The sequence below is a fragment of the Monomorium pharaonis genome, chromosome 1 (genome assembly GCF_013373865.1).
Source record: "Monomorium pharaonis isolate MP-MQ-018 chromosome 1, ASM1337386v2, whole genome shotgun sequence".
In the NCBI taxonomy this organism is placed as follows: domain Eukaryota; kingdom Metazoa; phylum Arthropoda; class Insecta; order Hymenoptera; family Formicidae; genus Monomorium; species Monomorium pharaonis.
This window is the reverse complement of record NC_050467.1, coordinates 18,356,459-18,379,203: the sequence shown is the minus strand read 5'-3', so window position 1 is coordinate 18,379,203 and position 22,745 is coordinate 18,356,459. Positions and strand designations below refer to the sequence as shown.

At 40.0% G+C, this 22,745-nt stretch overlaps 1 protein-coding gene and 1 long non-coding RNA gene across 4 annotated transcripts in view; one reads left to right on the top strand and one right to left on the bottom strand.

The window, feature by feature from the left end:
• The window catches only part of LOC118648898, a 60,469-nt gene extending 37,887 nt beyond the window's left edge, over window positions 1-22,582 (bottom strand). Inside the window, exons 1-2 of one of the 3 annotated variants that reach the window (XM_036295435.1) lie at window positions 22,474-22,582; window positions 18,711-18,811 (exon numbers count right to left, since the gene is read on the bottom strand). In XM_036295435.1, coding sequence (XP_036151328.1) covers window positions 18,711-18,809 — 99 coding nt within the window. In that variant the 5' untranslated portion in view covers window positions 18,810-18,811; window positions 22,474-22,582. Of the gene's footprint in view, window positions 1-18,710; window positions 18,812-19,128; window positions 21,391-22,473 lie in introns of those variants that run through there. The other 2 variants (XM_036295434.1, XM_036295433.1) reach the window with 2 other exon arrangements.
• Window positions 16,283-19,045, top strand: LOC118648900. Its single transcript, XR_004965488.1, has 2 exons — window positions 16,283-18,276; window positions 18,982-19,045. It is a non-coding gene; the product is annotated as an uncharacterized LOC118648900 (long non-coding RNA).
• Window positions 22,583-22,745: the final 163 nt, after the last annotated feature.

Genomic DNA, 22,745 nt, shown 5'->3' with positions numbered 1-22,745 from the left:
CTAATTGGCAAATTAATATTAAATTGTAATTAGTCTCGTTAACCCCGCTGGGCGCTCGTTTCGAGCCGCTTTCTGGTTGGTCCAAACTCTCGTGGCTTATCCCGCGCGCGTTCTCATAAAAGGAGAAAAAGTGTGAGATAAAGATTTCCCAAACCTCGAGATATATGTAAGAGAATATCAAAATTTCATGAAAATAAAGATTACACAGATAATAATGGAAATTAAATGAAGATGAAAGAAGAATTTTGCACAACTAATGCTACAAAAGTGATTTTTTTTTACACGCGTATGGATCTAATATTAGTAATTTTTTTAGCAACTTTTAAATCCCTTAAATAGATTTATAATAAATTATACAACTTTTACGAAGTCTTTACATAATATTCTAAAATTAATTTCCATAATTCAAAATAAAATTTTTCACGTCGAGTAATTTACGCTGATCTCGTATTTTAATATTTTCGATTACCTAGTGATCATATTACGATCGATGTTCCATCATCGCGCGAAATGACAATATAAATTTGTACTTTGGTGCAACCGATGTAAAATTCATTTAATCACGCAGCTGAATTTATATCCTTACGCGGCGCTACACTTGTGTTGAATTACCGTCGAGCACATCCCGGATTTTTGATCGTGACTTCCCTCAGAGTTTCTGCCTCCCAAATATAATATATACGAGAAAAATCAAAAATCCGCGCAGATCTCGTAAAGAAGAATATTACATTTACTTCGGTAACGTCGGCCGACTTTCAACTTCGGTATCACTTGTTGCTCTATTTGCTACTCCGTGTGTAAAGAGGATTACTGATGTGCACGCTATACAGCATGTCCCAAAAGCACTGGGTGTCTCTTCAGAGATTTCTCTCTTAAGGTGGGGAGAGGGGGGGGTCATTTTTTATCGTGCCTTTTCAACTTTGAACATTGTACATCTTCGTAACTAAACTTCGAATTTTAAAATTTAACGCGAGATTAACCAAACTGTGAGTTATGCTTTTCTTCTCAAGTGAAATTTAATTCATTAGAAGCCATTTGTTTTTAATAACGGATTATCTTAAGAATTAGAAAACGTCGTATTTTCGTTTCTCTTTGAAATCATATTCAACTCGCGTTTAGAGAATTTCCGAAGCTCTTTCTACTAGCGAGAAAGTCGTTCGGTAATTTTGGAACATTCTGTACATGTCGATTCTGCATAATAAAGCCAAATTTACATCGATCAAACATGCTGGATCGAGATCAAAGAGAAAGAGAATTTGAAATCTCTTCCATGCCCGTTTCGACCAACCAGAGTATAGCGCGCATTTTTTTTAACTCTAGATAGCCATCTTGATAATTATGTCTCCTATTCCCACTATCACCTCTGACGCTTTTTAAGTGGTTTAAAACAGTCGGCGAATTTGTTGTAGCGCATGCATCTTAGCTAGACCACCTCTGGCGCACTCTAACCGGCAAGTAAGAGTATATATCTCGACGTATTTAATTGACACTCCTCCCTCCTCCGTTTCCTGTCAGTCCCCGCGTTAGAATAACGCGGTTGACACTTGCTCATCTCAATTTTCCGTAAAATTGATATCGATTAAGAGAAAAGAATCGAGGAACGATATAGCTGCGCGGAGATATTTGTCAATTGTTCATTTTCAAATCTTGCAAGATGTCGATAGCAGAAGAGTTAACAATAGCCATGATAACGCGTGGCCGATGCGTTAACATTTAAGTTAACATATATTGTTCCCGTATTTGAGCATAAAAATGGATAAATTAACTACAAGTACGTAATCGCCAGAAGAATAAAGCGATAATTTAAACTCCAACGAAAAATACATCGGGCGAATAAACGAATATACAATAATAAGCGCAGAATTGAAATTTTAGATGAAAGCGAGTGAACGCATTAATAAACCTACTTCGGATGCAAAAATAACGTAATGCAATTGCACAATCCCATTGCTTTCGACTTTATACGCTTGATGTGAGCACGTACAGAAAAAAAAGGAACAGCGACAATTCGATTTACGCAGCTATACGCGTTTCCCGTATGTTGTCCCCCTTTCCAGTTTTTTTTTTCCATATATACCTCTTCCTTTCCCTTTCCTCTATTTTCTCCCCTAAACGCGTATCCAATTTCCTCCCTTAACGAAAAACAGGTAATACATATCCATAGCCGGACGACCTAGCGCGTACAGTTTTGCTACTTGATATCGAAGTAGATGTGTGTTCTACTAGCTTTTGGAGGCGCGTAGGCGTATTTTTCGTCGTGTGAAAACGAAACCGTAAAAACCTTTTGTCCCATCCCGAAAAGAAAATTACCGACTCCCACCTACGCTCGATCCAGGGAAGCGTCTTTAACGATGAGCGCCTTACTCTTCCTCGCCATAATACATTCGGCATTTAACTTATTTTGCTTCGATGTAAATGTCCCTTGGAAATTTCTTTAATTCTCGCACGGATACGTATTACTTTTCAGTGACGCGTTTTGCCGCCGCGAGAAGAACGAGGCAGGGACTTTTTCCTTTTTTCACGCGACCGTTTACGCCACGGAGGCTACACAATTGTAATCCTTTTGTTTTAACGGCGAAGTGTGCGCGGTGGATATAAATGATTAATATGTCCGACGAGAGAGAGAGAGAGGATGATGAATCCGCCCATCGGTAAAACGCAACTTACCGATACGAGCGTGTCGGCTCCATCTCGCAGCACGGAGAAAGAAACCTACAAGTCCCGAGTATACCGTTTTAGAGAAGGCGGCCAGATGGAGAACTCTAATTCAATTTTTCCGAAAATTACAAAAGGGAAAAAAGCAATCTACATCTCCACCCCCTGCCCCTTCTCTCCCCCCCCCCCCCGCGAAGCGGCGCTTTTCCTCCGCAAGTCGCCACTTTGCCCTCGTGTCTTCCCGGTGACCAATGTCAGACACGACATACATACATATATCAGAGGACGTAACGTATATATATCGTCTTGCCTTTGAAAAAAAAGAGTGATCTCACGCGTACGTCGTGACGCGATCTCGTCAATCTTGTTAATCTTGTAAGTAGAGCAACTAGCGAAGAGAGAGAGAGGTAAACGTGAGAGTAATTAGCCGAACCGGGATAATTTAAATAGATCGTAGCGAATTTTTTACACACACATGTCGGTAACGCGAACGATACGCGCCTACTCTCTGTCACTTTTCCCTCTCCCCCCTTGCGTACATGGAGGGGGGGAGAGGGTGTACGGACACACGAGAGAGAGAGAGAGAGAGAGCGCGCTAAGAATATTCTCGCTAAATGTGATAGTAGAGCGAGTCTATCTTCCGGCAGACGTTATAGAAGCAATAAAAAGCGAGCCGAAGGCAGCGAGGCGAGGATTAAAGCGTAACTAAAGCGACTGCTTTATCCGTACGCTCATCCCTCACCAACCACCCGACTCGCTTCTTCATCCCCGAAGGAGAGAAAAAAAAAATGAGAGAGGAGGACCCCTTTATTCGCCGAAAAGGTGCGCCCGAAGAATCGAGAAGGCGGCTATTACTCCCCTTACGATCGACCCCTTTCCCCCTCCTCCTCCTCCTCTCGCCTTCCCACCCCGCGCCTCGTATGATTTTTCGGTGGTGTACCCGGAGAAATAAACGAAAGTATATACACACCACCCCCTTTCATCCCCTCGGAATCCCGCGTTCAACGCGCTCCTCTTTCAAACCTTTCGCTTTCTCCGTGCGATTTCATGCCCCCCCCCCTCCCCCCCCAAGTCCCTCACCCTCCGAAATCTATTCCTCGATCGTAACGATCGACTCGACATAACCCCGAGTGCCTTAAATCCGTTCTCTATGCCCCAACCTTGCTCTCCACGTGTAACGAAAGAAAAGAAATGAGAAGGGGAAGGCCCTTGGAACGCCCGCGATTTAGACGCATATTAATTTCTATAGGCAGTAGAATTGAGTGTCGATTGCTAGAGAGAAACACGAGAACAAGGCTGGCGAATCGAGGCGACTGTTCCGAGGGACGGTGCACACGGCGGAACCAGGTAAGACTATTTTTCATTTTTTTTTCCTTCTCCCCCTCTTCTCCCTTTTTTTCTTTTTTTTTTTTTTTTTTTGTTTCTTCTCACTTCGATATTGCCCTTGAGTAGAGATCTTACCTAGACGTGTCGAGCTGGTGTTTTTCAACCGGGAATGCTTTTCTTCTAAATCGAGATTATTTTCGAAAGAGTCTTGAGTCCGCGTTCTTAAAAAGGATTGTTCGTTCTTCCCTTTTAGATTTAAGAGAACGCTGCGAGAAGGGTAAACATTCGTTCCGTAACGCGGCAATCAGCTTTAACACTTCGCGTCTCCGGAACGTAATCACCGGATCCATTCGCTTCGGCGTAGGGTTTCCGAATAGTTCGAACAGCTTGAAAAACACCGTGCTCGAACGGTACGGAAACTAATGTGTTTGGAGTACTGAAAGCATCGCATCCGTCATAACGCGACGGACGTCGCCGCGGGGGCGTTTTACCCTCCCGAGTTTTCACGTAGACGGGCGAAGCTTTGCGTGGCATTGCCAATTTGCTGAGAGCACACTTTTTACATCAGTATAATTATCCAATACAATCGCGCACGGGCGTCTCGTACGCGTATCCATTACAAAATATCCTTTTTACAAAGATATACCCGCGTTATCTACCTTTCGTAAAGGGTAAAGTAGAGTAATTTGCAATCTTGTCGCAGCGTGACGATACTCCTAATGATCTCACAATCAGCATATACCCGGCGGCTTCGATGTGAGACGGATATCGTGGCCTCTTGTGTTTCTTCGGGGAAGCTGTTAGGGACGGATGCGATGCGCGCGGGCCTCTTACCGTAGCCGAGCATTGGTGTTATCGAATAACAATATCGTTTCCAGTGTACCTTACTCCTCGCTGTTAACACGAAGAGAAGAACGTATCACGTATTGTATAGTAAATGTCGCTCGTAGTACTAGCGATAGAGAATCGTCGATGGTGTAGGCGTAGTTTATTATGTGCATAATTGCGACCCTTGGAGTAATCTGAGCAGAGTCGGTCTCGAAAGTCGTCGGAACCGGCGGCGGGAGTGATTCGCGAGGGGAGAGGGGAAAATCGCGAACATCGCGGGGATTCTCTTCCCCCCTCCGGGGGGAGAGAGTTTCCCGCGCGTGATAAAAGCTTGCTTGACCAAAGAGTCCCAGTTGTGATTAGGCACGCGGAGATCTCGAACTATCGCGGAAGCGTGCCCGCAATTGACGGAAGATACGCCACGACGGCTTCTGACTTCCTCGATTCCGATTCTGGGCATTACGGTAATTGACTGAAGCCCAGCGTGGAGACGATCGCGTTTTCGGGAGATGCGTCCGGGGATCACTTTGAAAAAAATGCAATTCATTCTCAAAATCTCGCGCTATCCTCGGTTAGGAGTTTGCCTTTGCGCGATTCGGTAGAAGGAGAAAAAGAGAACGAGCATTAAATGTCAATCAAAAGTGGAATTTACAATTCTCACGTTCTTTTTTTTTTCCGTTTGCGCTATCTGTCGCTGTAGGACTCGCCGGGGTGTCCGACGAAATTTTGTGATTCATATGACAGTTCGATGGAAACGTATCGTTCCCACGGTAAAATAGTGTACTATTATAAAAAAAAAAAAAAAATACCGGTGTCGAGGCTAACTCGTTGACGGGAAAATGCCCGGTGTCAAGGCTACACAACGAGGATGCGCCCGTGCATGTGTAACGATTTGTACATACTAACATATTTCTGTGCGGCGGTCTCGCGCTCGCGACAGATTCGCAATGATCAGTGCCATACTTTCCAGATCGAAATATCGATTTGATCAGAAAAAAATGTTCCCCGAGAGGAAAAGAATTTTTTTTCTTTTCAATTCTGCACTCGCGTTATTTGCATTCGTCGATCCGTTTAATTTCTATCGCATATGTCTCACTCTACGGGATTTATCGTCAGACGACTGAGGAAGGAAGAATTAAGTTCCAATTAAATCGAACGAGGTTATGAATATCCTTAATTAAGGAAACCTGAATGTATAACGGTGTGCCATAATTGATACGTTCTGTCGCAACGCGAGACGTGCCGCGTCGTAAGAGGCAGTGAGGCCTTACGTAATCGCATGTGTGATTTAAATAAATATATATCATTGAATATATCTGTAATGGTTCGTCGTTATTGCTGTCATCCAACACCACCAAAATGTCATCAATCATCTTCATCATTATTCTCATTACCATTACTGTCACATTTATCAGCAAAATCAGATTGTTAGTGAAATCAAGTTTAATAAAGTCTCTCGCGTGAGAAACGTGGTGCGCTCACACATCGATTTTTACAGGGGTGATGTATAAATACATCGAGCGCGTGATTCAATTCGAAAACATTTCGCTCTTCCGGGGAAGATAATTTACGTTTGAGCGCATATAATAATGTAACAACTGCGCTCGATCGCGTAACGTTCGCGTTGCTCTCCATTCGATGCGGCTAAGAAAATTTCTCGAAAATTGAAAACGTTCGCGCGCGACCAATATTACTAATTTCCACTTAATCGTATCGGGTGAGGCACGCTGTAGAATTTCGCGGAGGGCGATAAAACACGCGACGGAAACGTACAAAGTTCAAATCCCACTGTTGGCGAGTCACCCTGTAAGAATCGAGAATTCTTTCGCATTTTTACTCCGACGAGATATACGGAAAAACACTTCGGCTAGGAGGCCGCGAGACCGACGAAGACGCATTGTCGCAGACACACGACAATAAAGCAGGGAAAAAAAGGGGGGGAGAGATAGAGAGAGAAAGAGCACCGGAAAACGAGATCGTGCATCGTGTAAACGCGACAGCGTGCACCATGACTGCTCTGTTACTTTTCGAGTGACTTTTTCGAAATGGGACCCACGCGTTTTTCATAGCGCTTTTTTAAAGCCAGACACGCGCGTCGTGACGGCGTCTTGTTCTTCCAATAACACATATGTTATACATACACACATGTACACAAACATTGACACGTTACGTACACGTAATTATATTTATAAAAACAAATATATATATAAATTATATAGATATATATTATTAAAAAATCAATCTATATAAATATACTAAACACACTCTACTTTTATGCGTATATAACGGTTGTACGATATTAATAAAGGCGAAACAGGCCGAGCGTGCGCTAGAACGTAGATATATATTTCACGAGAAGGGACGTTAAGTTTCTCGATTTTTCATACAAGGAAGTGTCACGGCATTGTTCTGTTACACGACGCTTTGCCAAGACGAACCGACGGTGTGCCGCTTCGTACTTTTTGTGCAATTATTTCGGTGACAACAAAGCATCTCATGTACTACTGCAAACTAATAAGAGGCATCCGAGAATATTTCAGGGGCGTGCAATATATTTATTTTGCGTTTTTTTTTTCTAATCGATACTCTTTGAGAAATATGTTGTATATATTTGAATACTCTTTTCACAAGATGGTTATTTCGAGACAATACATTTCCTCTTTGTAAAACGTACATCTTATTATTTAAATCAATATATTCAAACCAGTGAGATTTCATTCATTATACAAAACGTGTCTTAATAATGCAAATTAAGATAATTGCCGATTAAAACGGCATGAATGATGTTATGACGATTAATACATTGGCGGTCGCAAGTATCCATAAATATTTATACATTGAGTATCCATTGAATATTTACAATTTACATATGGCGTTTTACATATCGCGCGGGATGGATAGCGTAAGATAGGCGCATCGCAGATTTCGGAGCGAAATACATTTTAATTAACGAGTTAAAACAGTGGCCACGCATGTCACTTAATTGACGAAGCGTCGTGCACAATGAGAGTTTTAATAATGCTCGCAGCACATGGTAATTTTCATTATAACTACGGATTTCGAGATTACTCGTTTGTCTACCCAATCTGAACTAAAAAGGACAATGCGATGTATTTTACGAGAGTATCCAATTAGTTTTCTCACTTGCTAAATATTAACTCGAAATTATATAACTTTAACACCGAGGTTGATGCACAGTTCTGAAAAAGTGAGAACAAGCTGTAAATTCCGAAGAATAATAACTTTCCCGCGTGTAACTCGTGAGTAATTAACTACCTTCTTTTGCTGTTTCGTTGCATTTTCTCAGAGCGTTCATAAAACCAACAAAAATGAACTTCGAAAAAGTTTCTTGCAACTCCATGCAACATTATGACACATGGGATAACAAGTAACGTTTTTCTTATGATTTTAATGATAAATTTTTTTATGAGAGAAAAGAGAGATTCTCTACTAATAAACTTGATAATACAATAATCGACAATTGATATCATAATGTGATACACACACGTAAATAATTTAAGAAATATTTATTGAAACTAGCGCTCACGCGTGAGAATGCAATTCAATGATTATTAATAAATTATAATTATATTTTTATTACATACTAATTTTTACGTAGAAATTAACACTATTACCTCGATGTTTCTGTTTTCATAAAGTTTTTTTCTATCGTGATTTTTCTTGTAACTCTTCTCTATACCGAGAAAAAAAGTTGCTAATTTGACTAAACTTTTCAACTTGATTAAATCTCTTTAATTCAAACATTTATTCACTTGACTTAAATATATAAAATCTCTAAACTTCAATTCAAGTATTTATATATTTGTCTGAAATCGTAACTGACTTGAGTTGAAGAAATTTAATCAACTTGAAAAATTAGTCAAATTAACTTTTTTTTTTCTCAGTGTACTTTTGCACATCGCAGATCCCACATTGTGAGTCACGCATGTGAAATATCCTGTTATATTTTATAACAATGTTGACGCTTATCGAACGGCGTGTTAGTGCGACTCGTCGCACGACAATATTCGGAAATCAAAAAATGGGGTCTTCCAAAAGGAAAAGAAACAAAAAACACTCGTGTATATTCTCCGCACGACGAGAATGACTTTACGTTGATTCTATCGCATTGCCTTACAACTCCCACATGTTGAAATTTTCGTACATGACAAGCACGATAGAGGAGCATTATTCTTTTATATATTTCACACTGTAAATACTCTTTTCTCTACGATGTAAATATTTTCCTCTTGAGATATTCAACGGTATTTATTGAAGATAAGAGTGAATTGGTGAGAAAGAGAGAGAGAGAGAGAGAGAGAAAGCACTTTAGTGAATTCTAGTTAATTTCATTAAGGCATTACGAAAACGTGATAAGTGGTAGTCGGCCACCGAATCTTGTGATCGGCTTTCGACCTGCTGCTGTTCGCTACGTCAATTTTCTTCTCTTCTATTCGGTTCGTCGAGGTATCGAACGACTTATTACGACACGCTTTAGAAAATGGTGTCCTTAAGAGACCGGCAGTCAGCAATATATGTACATATATATATATACACGTAATACAGAAATCGAATAGAAACATTGAGTCGGGTCGATCGACCTTCACATACGTGTCGTATCGTGACAGCGTGATGACAGATGACGCGAATGGGGTGAGATCCGCTCTTCGAAAAATCTTCGTTATTCGTCGCGAGAGAAACGTGACGTGAACGTCGATTATGTTTCCACGGGGACCACCCTTCTTTCTTAAGAGAGGAACGGGGAGGGGAGGGGGGGGAAGAAGAAAGAAGAAGAAGAATACATAGGTTGTTTGTTATGTCCGACGAGAGACTTTTCGAAGACCGGATTTGCCTCGGCCCTTAGCGCATACGTAGGCTTTGTAGCAATATATCTTACGTGATAAAAATTGAAATGCTCGACTTCATCATCATTAAGTATCATTAGCTCTGTGCGAAACATGTAATCTGTTATCGATCAAGCATAGCCTCCAGCATACTTTTTCCATATATATTATATGCCATATATTTATTATTATTATTATTATTATTGTTCGTCGTCGCACGTCCGATATCGCTTCAATGTCGATTCGGAAGGATCGTTTCGACCAAGCGTTGAACAGTCGCGGTATCGAACGATTGCAACGATCGCACGACACGCAAGTTAGTTTATTTAATTATTTATTAATTCGTTTGTAGGAGACATCTTATTCCGTAGTGTAAGCAAATCGTGCAGGGAGACCAAGAGGTTAAGATTGATATATCTGTACTTTTCCCGTATTTCTTTCGGAGAAGTATCTTCGATGTAGCGCCCATTCTTTCGCCCATTCTGTTCCACTGACAATGATTTCATTATTTTCCTCTCGCTGAGTGTTTGTAAAAAAAAAAAGAAAAAAAGCGCTCGATGCAAAAGTAACGGGGCAAGCATGGAGCGTTGATCCACATGGTACTAACTACATTCTTATTCCGAGTCCCTTTAATCGTTCGAGACCCCTCGCGTCTCTTAAATAGCGCATCTTCACCGAGCTGACTAACGCCGACTAATAATAAGAAAAATGATAAGATCATTGCCAGTAGAAAAAAAAAACCCAAATTACACACACACGCACATCACTACATGCACACGTATACACACGTACTTACACAATTAGAATAGAATTAGCTAGCTAGACAGCCGACTAGTGAAGATCTAGTAGTAATCACGTAAATAATTTGGTTATCCGTATATATAGATGAGTAAGCGCAAAAGACGGTAATGAGACCTTAGATTTAAGCGACCGTAGGATAATAATAGGAGGCAGACACCGTGCAAGAGAGAAAGAGAAAGACAGAATTGTGAGAAAGAGAATAATTACCAACGTATTTACTGCAGGTAAACACTGGTTACTGTACCTGTTGTTGTTGAAATCATTAAAAATACTCTTATTCCATGCTAAATCGCTTACTAAAACTTTGTTTCTCCCCTCTCACCGTTATCCACATCTACAAGTAACTGTCCTATAATTGATCAAACGTAATCTTGATCGGAACCGGATCGCGAAATACACGCAACGAGTTACGCGCAACTGGTGAAATAATCTTTCGGATAATTTCTCTTTCAATGAAAGATCTAAATTTAGCGTAAATTATTAGCCACTTTTAGAAGCTTCTCTAAAAACGAAGAGTGTAATGCAAGCAACTTCTGCGACGGTTAGGTAATGTAAATAAATAAATTTTCGTGATCTCTCTCCCGGCGAGAATCAGATTGAAATTTAATTTGCTCACTGATCGTAATTAATAACATTAGAAATCAAATGCCTTGGCTTTTCACTTACAATGTTTCACACTTGATGACTTAAAATTAATAAGCTTGGAGCTTTTTCGACTCAAAAGTGAAAGTATAACGGTTAATTTGTAATTAAACGTCAACATCACGACGAATCTGAGATCGAACGAGAAATGAAGTGTCACGCACAGGTGCGCAGGTTGTTAGGGTTTATTTTTCGAGTTGTGCAGATCGAAAAAAACAAAATTTTTCGGAACGTCTCCGTTTTTTTTTCTTTTTTTCTTTTTGCGGCAGAAGCCAGCTGCTTACGACATTATTCTGACCATCACCAACGCCGAACTCTCGAGACGTGCCACAGCGTGCGTTACAATTCAGCGTTTATTCCGTGAATCCGGGGTACCGTAGTACTCCTCGTAGACAAGTAGACAGTGACACCATATGTATTCGTGAGTCCTTCTCTTAGACTTTTCAGATATATATATATCTCATACCGCACATAGCGCCTGGATACATAAGTAAATCTCCGCAGTGTCCCTTTGAAGAGCGTGCCCGTCGAACACGTTGGTCCATGTAGAGGTCCGTTTGTTCATATACGTCTTACGTCTATATGTAATCGCGTAAGGACGTACTACTCCCGGTGGGATTCCACAGTGAAAATTGAGACGGAGAAGCTCACTCCCTTCCCCCGCCTCGCTTCCCTTGACCTCTCGATTCTTATTCCGGAAATGCGCATCTTAGCGAGAGCGCGACTTCGCGCGAGGTCGATCGTGTGTCGCGCGCGCGCGCCTGTGTACATATATACATAGATAATATAAATACCAGTATCTCTTTACTGTAGTAGCTAATTTACCCTGTACGTATCGGACCCTCCCCCGACCCTCTTCCGCCGTAGACGACTTCCGTGCGTCCTTCGTTTCCCCACCGCGGGAAATCCGGTAAATCGGAGGAGATGGCATGTATCTTGGTATTAGATTACGCTTAATCTCTCCGACGAGTGATACCAAGTAGGCTTGATACGTAGGTACTTGTTATACTCTCTGACATGGCTACTAATTACGGAGAGTAGAGAGGTACATTAACGTTTTCGCGGGTGCGCTCCGACAGCGGGGGAAGCGTCAGAGAGAGAGAGAGAGAGAGAGAGGTGAGTGCGAAAAATGTCAGGGAACAGATCGTTACGTTTCTTTCTTCTTTTCTTCGTTCATAATTTGCTCTCCCCTCCCCCTTCCCCCGTCGCAGCGGTCTCCTATCCCTCGCCCTCCTCCCACACTCCCTTTCTCGAACAAAAGTCGATGAGGCGCAAATTGCATCGCGCAATTATTCGCGCCGTTATCGCGCTTTTCGACGAGTCACGAAAGCCACACGCCGTCGAATTCATTCGTCACGGTTTGCAAATGGTTATTCATGACCGCGACCCCTGACGCACGTTATTCCCATTATCGCGCGTGCAACTGTTTCGATTTGAAATTGTTTCCGCTAAGTGCATCCGGGAGGGCACCTCGCCAGGCGTGCTACGCTTACCGCGCGTGTACTTTTCATTTTCCCGTTTACAGTATTACGCAATGTTAACATTCCGTATCGGAACCTCCATGTTATCGCGGCGTCGATACGCTATCTGATGTGCGATCGATCTCTTCGCCTTCCGATACCTTAAACTATTACATGGACCTTCGGCTATTAGCATCGTCCGGCCATTAGTACGCCGGACAAAGAAACCTGAGATTATCGATGAAAATTTTCGATGATTACACATCGGAGAGAGGAGAGCCGCGACAGCGAAGCGAGAATCGCGTTGATTGCAACGAAAATAAATTTCTACGATATGTCGATAAGGTTTAATGAATCAAATGATGGCTGGGAAGATTAATTACTTAATGAGACCAAAATGGAGATATTTAACTTTTTTACAACTGATTTTGGAAGTATATGAGGTTGGGATTTGATCCTGGAATGCTACTGTGAGCGAATTTTCACCCAAGTGCTGATTCAGAAGTTTAGGACAGTGTGTTATTAAAACTTTAGTAGCTTGAAATTATTTAATAAGGATTTTTTTAACATAAAATAGTGCTCGGTTATGTTAACACCTTGTAACCTATATTCCTAGATGAAATAGATATAAAAAGGTATTTTAAAATTTTTCTTATCTACGTAGGTGAATTTTCACCCAGAATAATGTTTACGTAAGAAAAATATGAGTAACATTTTAGGATTAATTCCCTGTGTCATGAATCATATGGCCTAAAGTAGAACGAAGTTTATGATATTAAGAATTAGTAGAACTTTCTGCGTGAAGTAAGTTTGATAGGAACTTTTATTAGTAGACAAGTAGATAATCAGTAGACAATTTGAAATGTTTTGATTTAAGAGGAAGCAACTTTCGAAGAATTAATTATCAGGAATAGAACAAAAATTATGTGATACAAATTAGAATCTGTATGAATAGAGAAACGTATTATATTATATATCTATACTGTTGGCAGATATTTACAATTTAACATAGAAATTTCATTTGATTTTTAATATTAAAAGTTGCATGATCCTTTACCCGAGTATCTTGATTATATATATATATATATATATATACAAAAATTATACAACGAGGTTCGATGTTCTTATCCGACGTGTTTATCCTCTAATCATTAATTTAACAAAATATACATATAAATATAATTATATACTTATATTATTTATAATTATAATATATAAAACATATATATTAAAGGCGCGTCGGAGTATTCATACCTGTGATAGAACGTGAGATATCAATAAATATTCGTATCTTGTTTTTCTTCATAGCGATTTTATCCTTGGCTACGACGCAAATAAGTTATTATATAAATTGTCGCTTTTTTGTCGCGTCGTATTTATAAACGCGCCGAGAAACGAATGCGGTGGAAAGCTAATATATTCAATATCGTATCATATATACGTATCTTTAAGTCTGGACATTGTTTTGTCGTACCTTGCGCACTTTTTTCGTGTGCACTACGTTCAGAAGCGCCTAGGAGAGCTAGTGAATAGAACGAATGCTTTTTGTATTTGTTTACTTCAAGTACAAATCGTACAATAGTATATATACATGATCTATTTGAATAGCTCTCGAACGACATATATATTAGATTAGATATTACTATAATTCGCAAAAACCTCGTGAATGCGAACAGTATATAATATTGTCGCAAACGACACCCAGTAAAAAGGGAAATTCCAAGCTCGTTAACTTCAAACACGATGGAAAGTGAAGTAATTGTAATGATATATAGTATGTAATAGTGTAGTAGTCTCTTTGCTTGTGCGCGTGGCTGTTTCCATTAGCACATCGACTATCACGACGAGCGGAGACAATCTATAATAATAAACAGGAAGATAAAGCGTAGCCGTACTAAAGCTAGCCCGACCAAGAGCGGAAACATGAAAGGGTTCCCGCGGCGTGCGTATCGCGATCGGATAGTCGGTGTGTTAAACTGCACACAGATCACGACATATCGAACCCTGCGAGGTCTTGCGGGCTCCAAAGTGATATAATTTAACACTTCAATAGTGACGTTGCGAGATCCGATACCTTTGCAAGTTTAGGCCGAGTTCTAGCTGGCTGGAGGGATGATCAAGGGCCTTTTTTCACAATCGTAACAGCGTAGGGGGAGTCGCGAGAGGGGAGGAGTAAGTCACACACAAAATAAAGACATCCACCCACCTATCACTCCCCTCCCAAGGACCCACAGCACTCCGAAGTGTTTCGCGCGACGGAAGAGGAGGGGCGTACGAAGTGCAAGAGTATCATCGAAAGAGCGTCACCGTGAATCATCCTCGGGAGAAGGTGTCACGACGTAGCAACGAAATCGACAATTGTTTCCCCCACGCGGGATCACTCGATATCATTATTATTATACACCACAAGAACTTTATTATTAATGATATTATTATCGCTGCTATGTACATATATAACATATACATATATTTTAATCAACATATACGCAAACCGTCGTGTGAAATCCCTTTGTGCATTTCCAAGTTCCTCCGTATGCATTTGAATCGCCGAAGTACCCAATTGAGGATTACCTCCTAACCGTGAGAGACTTTGCGAAAATTTAATGAGGTGGAAGCGAAACCTAATTTCTCCTCTGTCCATTGTTCTCCTCTATCCCGGTTTTAATAATCGAAAACGACGAATCGGGAACGATTGAAAGATGAACGACGAGAAACGCCCACGCCCGCTCAAAACTTTCCTTTTCTTTATTTCCGACGTTTGATTTTCAACTTCTTCAATATTCCATCGTCGACGAAAGCCTGGATCTCTCACCGGCGGAAGGGACTCCAGCCGAATAAATTCACGCAGGAAGGATGACAGGAAGGCTTCTCGAAGAGCATATATTCCATTAGGTTTGTACAATTCGAGCTGTCCGCTGTTGATATGCTGCAGAACGAACAGACGTGGAGGAGGTAATACGCGAGGGAGATGCGAGGGGAAGAGGGGAGATCGATATTGCGACCCCCCAGGGGCACGCGTTACGTACGCCCGCGTCAACTGAAGTGCATCCCCTACCTCTCATTCTGTAACGAAAGCTGTTCCGGAAATTCCGTAACCTTTTTGTGCGCCGTCGCTCCCTCCTATTCGTTTCCCTTATCCGTTAAGAAGAAAGTCGAAAGGTTTCCACAATTGTTCGTGTTTTTACCCTTCGATTTTTTTTTTTATAAGAAAGAAACGACTACGTAAAATCGACAAACTATCGGCGGCGTACGAGGAGGGTGGAATAAATTTCTCATGTTTTGCACGAGTGTTATTATATCTGTGTCTTCATGGCTCCTTCAATTTTGAAATGGCCCCATAGTTTATCTATCCTCCTAGGACTAAGATACTGCTGCGAGCAAGGATGCCTTAAATGTCGTGCCGAAGAAAATGCCGTCTCCTCTACAGCTTCGTTCAATTCCCTTTGAGCTTTGCGCGTGATATATTCTCCTTAGGCGGACTGACATTGTCGCCTTGACGAATGGCTAAGTCATTAAAATAATGAGTCACATCCTAAGCCTTGTAAATTAGAATGTTATGCTACAAATGTTACATTTTCATTTTACGCTTTGCTCTATTTAAAATTACTCCAACAATGATAATAATTAAAATATTAAAACAATGGAAATTTTATATTGAAAAAAAAACCAATGAGGAATTTCAATATTCAATACTCTTATATATGTATAATAACATACATATTTTTTTATAGAAAGAATTGATTTATACGTAAAATTCGAAATGTTAAAATTAATTTATGTTATACCGATAGAATAATATATACCGATGATAGTCGCGAAGAAAACTTGGATGTACTATGTGAAAGACGCTGTAGCTACGATCATAAAGGCTTCCAGGGGGAATTCCCTTCGCTATTATTCCAGTCGCGTTAGATCTTAGAAGGCATGAGAAACAACATTATCTATGCAGCGAATATATCTATACATTTATGGATGAAATTTATCATCTTAACTGCAAATACCATAATGGCAAACAATAACAAAGGCAGTCTTTGTCTAGAAAATACTCTTTGCATATAAGGTAAGACGTATATATCGCGTTAACAAACAATAATTTTTATACTTTATTAATAACAAAAAATTCCTTTCGTTTCTTTTAGTATTTTTCTTTTTTAATGTTTCGCGCTGTAAACAAATAGAAATGTCTGGATTGAGATCTATTTCGGATTTAAAGGTTTAATATGCGAAAATTGATTTAGTCGTTTATTTTTGTTAATTTAATGATGTAAAAATACGAAATTGGAGCAAAATGTTATCGATTCGCTCGGTCTTAAAACTACTAGAATTCCCTTCCTAAGTTTTCCCAAAATTAATGAACAACAGCGGTTACTTGTTGAGGAATGCTCGCAAGGTCACACTCCATCACGTTTCTGAAGGCGTCGGGGACGACGGCTCTATATCCACATAAGTCCGAGAAGCTTGCCGAGGATTTCCTTATCATTTTACCACGGGCGAAATATTCAATATAGCCGGTTGCATTATGTAGCGAACTCGGACAGGGTGCTCGAACGGGGGAAAAGGAGGCGGCGGTGGCGGTGGCGTCGTTCAGTGGAGAAAGAGAGGTAAGACCGGTGGGAAAAAGTTGAGACGAGTAAAAAAAAAAGAAAGGAGGAAAGTATGTCGCGGACCGGCTCTGCATGCCAACTACTCCACGGAGGCGCCCGGACTACTTGACAGTGATACCGAAACGCGGGCGTTGAACATTCCTCGACCTTACGTAGGGAGACGGAGCACACGTGGAATCGCACGGCAGCTCGGGAATCTGATTATTGTATTTTTTTTTTCTCTCACTTGTCGATATATAAATCGGTTGGCTTTCAAGTTGACATTTTTTTTTTATTCGAATTCGTTTATGTAATGGATTACATGAATAGATTACATGAAAATCTTTCCTCGAAAAAAAATAACGGGTTCGGGGTACAATATTCCACCCGTCAAATGCACATCGGAGAACGAAATGTGCAGAAAGAATGATGTGGAAAAGAGTCTACGGGATACGTGGATGTTAAGTATTCAATAGCTCAACCGAGGGAGTACCGGCGCACTCTTTCCGATTCCAGATCCGTTCCGCTATACGATCCCCCACCCTTCGAGAATGATCAAAAAGTATTATTTTGCGTTACATATCTTCTTTTCATAAAGAAAAACACCATTGTCACTCTCTTGATCGGGAGACTCGTGTTACTCGACCATTGTATAGAGGTGGAGATGGGAGGCGTTAGTTACCCATCGAGTTAATTCGTGAAAATTTCACTACGAGACCACCTACGAAATTCTCCGCGTTAATACTTGAGCAGCGCACGGGGGGAGGGGAAAGGGATTCGGCCGCTCTCGTGAGAATTCTGGACGGTGCTTCGCACCGGCAGGAACGTATCTCAGGAAATATATGGGTCTCGTGCAGAGACCATCTCGGACGGGGTAGGTTGCCGAGGGCGGCTGGGACGCGAGGGGGGAGGGTTGATGGCGCAGGTCTGTCGGGGAAACTGCGCCTACGTGTAGGCCATCCACGAGACATTCGATCCCGCCACGCGCGGGGTAGTAAAGCCCCCGAAGTAAAATTTTAACACGAGAAAAAGTTTTTGCGAGCGGACAATATACATTACGTGTTTGCGTATTAAATTCCGTCGGGCGATAAATCCAGGTAAATCCAACTATCTTCCAACGAGAGAAAGAAGCCAAAGGTAAGTGAATACTTCCTTAATAATCGCGCAATACGATTAATGATGTCAAGTCGAGTGGAGGACATTGGCATGAGGTTCATATATTAGAAATTTTGTCAGTGTCGACGTAACTGATGTCGATTCACTTATGTATTAATATTTTAATTGATTTATAATTATACAATAGATATAATTATATAATTTCCAATTTTTTAATTAAAACAGAAGTATTTTGCGAATATACACTTTCGTGTTTTAAATATAAAACCATGATTCACCTTTATGACTTTAACATTTAATATGCGATGAATGTTCGTTTAATAAACATTGATGTAGATGGCATCAGAAAAAAAAAAGAGAGGAAAAAAAAGCAAATCTCTATTTTCGTACAGTTTTATCACTTCAATATTAACCTATTTGAACAAATATTTAATTTTCACATTAACGTGGCTCACCTCCGGGTTTCTCTTAATTCCCTCAAGCGTCCACAGCATATTTTTGCCTTTTTTCGTGATTTTATGGCCATATCTCGCTAATCCTGAATTACCAAACATTTCTGAAAAAAAAAAAAAACATGAATAAGGCAAATAATGAAATCAAATCGTGAAAACGTAGACAAATAATTTGTCAGGGATAGATTCGCCAAAATAAAAAAAAAAGTTGATTGATATGCGAAATTGGCATTATCATGCCGTATCTCTAATTCGATCTTTAATATTGTTACAGGAGCAAAATATTACTTTCGGTTACGTAATCATTATTCAAGCAAATATTTGCGCTCTTTAAGCCAGAAAAAACTAAATGATTTATTCATTGCACTGTCGTGCACGTTATCTAAAGTGATGAAGGAAAGAAATATGATCCTCTGCTTACTCGGAATGCTGCTGTTTAAATTATAATGTCACGCTCGCAACGACGCAGGGAAACAAATTTCGATAAATTAGTATATACAAACTGAAATGTATATGGACGCTGACAAAACCGAATGTATGCCTCGTCAGAGATATTGTGCATTCCTCGTTTGTTAATCGCGTCTCTTCTGTTGAGAGACGTTACCATCCTTAACTCGCACGTGTTCGCGCCGTACATGTGTGACTTGTACCCTGTACGTTGTAGAACTACTGCGCCGCTAATGCTTGCTTAATTACTTTGTGAACACGTGGCTATTTTTTTCTAATATTCATAAATTAATCATAAGTTATAAATTAGCAATAGAAATTCTCACGGAAATTCTCACAATTCTTTTGTAAACGGAAGATTTGTTAAATAATGTATCCGATTCTAAACCAGTGGTTCCCAACCTTTCTTTGACCACTAGGACTTTTTTGTTCGGTTGCAGGACCTCAAGGTTCAAAATAAACATTCCAAGAAATTTGAAAATAAATTTTAATCATAACTTTTAGTTAACATTAAACTTAGAATAATATTTGAATATATTTTTATAATAGAAAACTTTCAATTAAAAATCAGTGTGACTTTATTTTGCGAACCTTAATTTAGTTCTCGCGGACAACTGGTTGGGAACCCCTGTTCTGATAAAACGGATTACGGAAACATTTTTAACATGCGAGGTACACGTGTCACAGTTATATAACATAATAAAAAATATATAAAAGTATTTTTATATCTAATAATTGCATAAAATAGATATCCTTTTTTATAACTGTGTCGACCCTAATTATCTGAAAGTTACAACGAAGTATTGTGGAGGTCAAAAATATACCTATTTAAAAGAAAACCTGAGATATCGTTCCTTCTTTTAATTTAACATAAAGAGATGCATAATAATATTAAATTGAAGATAAAAAATCGGCGTGCATATTGCGAGAATTTCGAGCGTTTATCGATTGCCGGTATTTATTGGTGTATTCAAATCGGAGTAAAGCTCATATAAATAGCGACCCGGATTACTTGGCATAGAATCATGAAAAATATAGGTAGAACACCACGAGAATTTTCTCTCGCGAATATTGTCGGGGATAAATATGGGCACTGCGAAGTTATAAAAACGTCCGTTTTTGCGGCTGATTATACGGAAGATCGGTCGCGTTTTTCGCTCGTTTGAGAAAGAAAAATACCTCTTATTCCGAGACGCGTACAATTAAACCGTGACACTCCCGACTGGATTTTTTACGTAATTGTAAAAGAGTCTACAGATGACGACGACAACGACGACGAGGAATATTATTCAAGAGTGCACGAGGGTAAAAACAGACGTCGCGACGGAGAAAAGCTATTAAAATATGTAAGAACAACGGCAACGTGACTGCGATGGGCGAGCACGTGTTTGTTCTCCTCGGGAATTCTTTTTTCCTCTTTTTCTCCGAACGCCGTACGTTACAAATTCGTGCTGTTCTACCAGCCACCACGTTCCATTAAATTACGAAGAAGGTGCCATTGTTCTTTTGAAATTTTATTTAACCACCGTCACAAAACTCTCAGAATTTTCATTCGAGCAGGATGACGACCTGAATCGTTTTCGGGTCGAAGTTTGGAAAAAAAAAAGTCTTCTGCAAAAAATGGAATTCGTAAAATTTCAAGGATATTCGCTCGACACATTATTTTCCTCTTCGTAACCGAAAGTTAGGCGAAACACATCAGCACACATTGTGAATTCATACCGTTCCACTCAACTAACACAAACTTCCATTAAATTAGAAGGAAAGCGCCATTGTTCTTACATTTTATTACGCGACACAAAGCTTTTAAGCTTCGAATTTAATCAACGTAATTGCCCCCCAAAAAGCTTAAAACCACCACGTGTCCATTCAATGTATCCTGAAAAAAAGGTGTTTGTTAAATTTTCATTAAAATATCCTTGACGAGACTTTATTTTCCTCTTCGCGAAACGAAGCGTCCAACGCACCTCAACACGTTGTGCATATTCCGCAAAATTCTTGCAAAACCCGCGGAGTATAATATAACAAAATGCAACAGCACAATAATAATAACAAAAGCAACGGCATGAAGGAGATTTTTAACACTCGCTTTATTAAACACTAAACACCACAGACGCGCGCTTCGCGCGCGTTATTTGACTTTTTATTTTTTACTTTTTAAAAATAAATTGCAACGATGATTGTATAGATAACCATCATTGACAGCTGTGAAAATTCAATGTGTTTAACGTTAATTGTAACAAATTAAATGTAATTTATTCAACGTTATTTTTAATGTAGTTAATTTATTCAATGTTGTTTTTAATAAACACACATAAAAAAATTTGCAGAAAGTCAAAAGTAAAAACATGATAAAATTATATATTCGACGGGGTTGAAAATTTTAATATAAAATTATATATTCAACGTTATGTTTTTACTTTTGACTGTCTGCAAAATGTTTCTGTGTGCTCATTGAAAATTTCGACACCGTTGAATATATAATTTTATATTAAAATTTTATATAATTTTATATAAAATTTTATATATTAAAATTTTATATGACCTCTTCTATTTCTTTTTAATTTTTCTATAATTTTTTTGTGTTTTTTCTCTTTCTCTCTCTCTCTCTCTCTCTCTCTCTCTCTCTCTCTCTCTCTCTCTCTCTCTCTCTCTCTCTCTCTCTCTTGCTATCTCTAGTTAAATTTTTCTTTATAATATTCTTCGTTTTCTCTATAAAAAATAGATATTATATTCTATAATATTCATGCTGTCAGATATAAGTTTCCAAAACTTATGTAACAATTAAATAATAACAATCTTTCTAGCAACGATAATTGCAACAATAATTTTTGTAGATAATTATCTATACAAAGACAGCTGTCAAAATTCAATGATAGTTCCGCAGCACGAAGTAAGTGCAGCAAAAGAACCAATCATCATCGTGGAAAACTGTCAACAATAAAATCAATAACATCTTTTGATACACGCAATCGAACGCAATCGGTAAATCAATCAAACGCATGTCGACATATAATTGAGCGCGACCCTTCCCCCTCCTCCTCCCCCCTGCAAATCGATACGAATTACCTACCGAACCCGGAAATCCTAATACAACAAACCATTAGCGGATTAATGTGCGATTAATTAACCAGAAAACAAGCGCTCTTGATCGCGATCGATTCACACGGGCAAAAACGTTCTGACGTAATTAAATGCGGAAATCCTCCGAAGGCGACGGTACAGGCACGCGAATGCACGGAGGAGGAGGGGGGGAGGGGAAGCGCGACGCGACGACGTATGGTGCGCACGTGTGCGCCGCGAATACGCGCGTATCCACCTCTTTCACGTGGCTTCGCCTCCTCGCGCCACCGGCCGGCGGATAAGATAGCCGCGCGCGACGAGCGGCGATAAGAACACTGGAAAAAATCGCCGTCACGTGCGCGAGCGTTCGGATGACAGCCGTTAGCCTCCCCGGCTGAGATCCCCGCCGAGAGCTCTTGGCACGTGGAGCCGCGGCGGAATCGCGGAGGCTGGCACAGCAGCAGCGAACGGCAGTGGTAGTGGTAGCGACGGTAGTGGAAGCGGTGGTGGTGGTGGTAACGGTGGTGA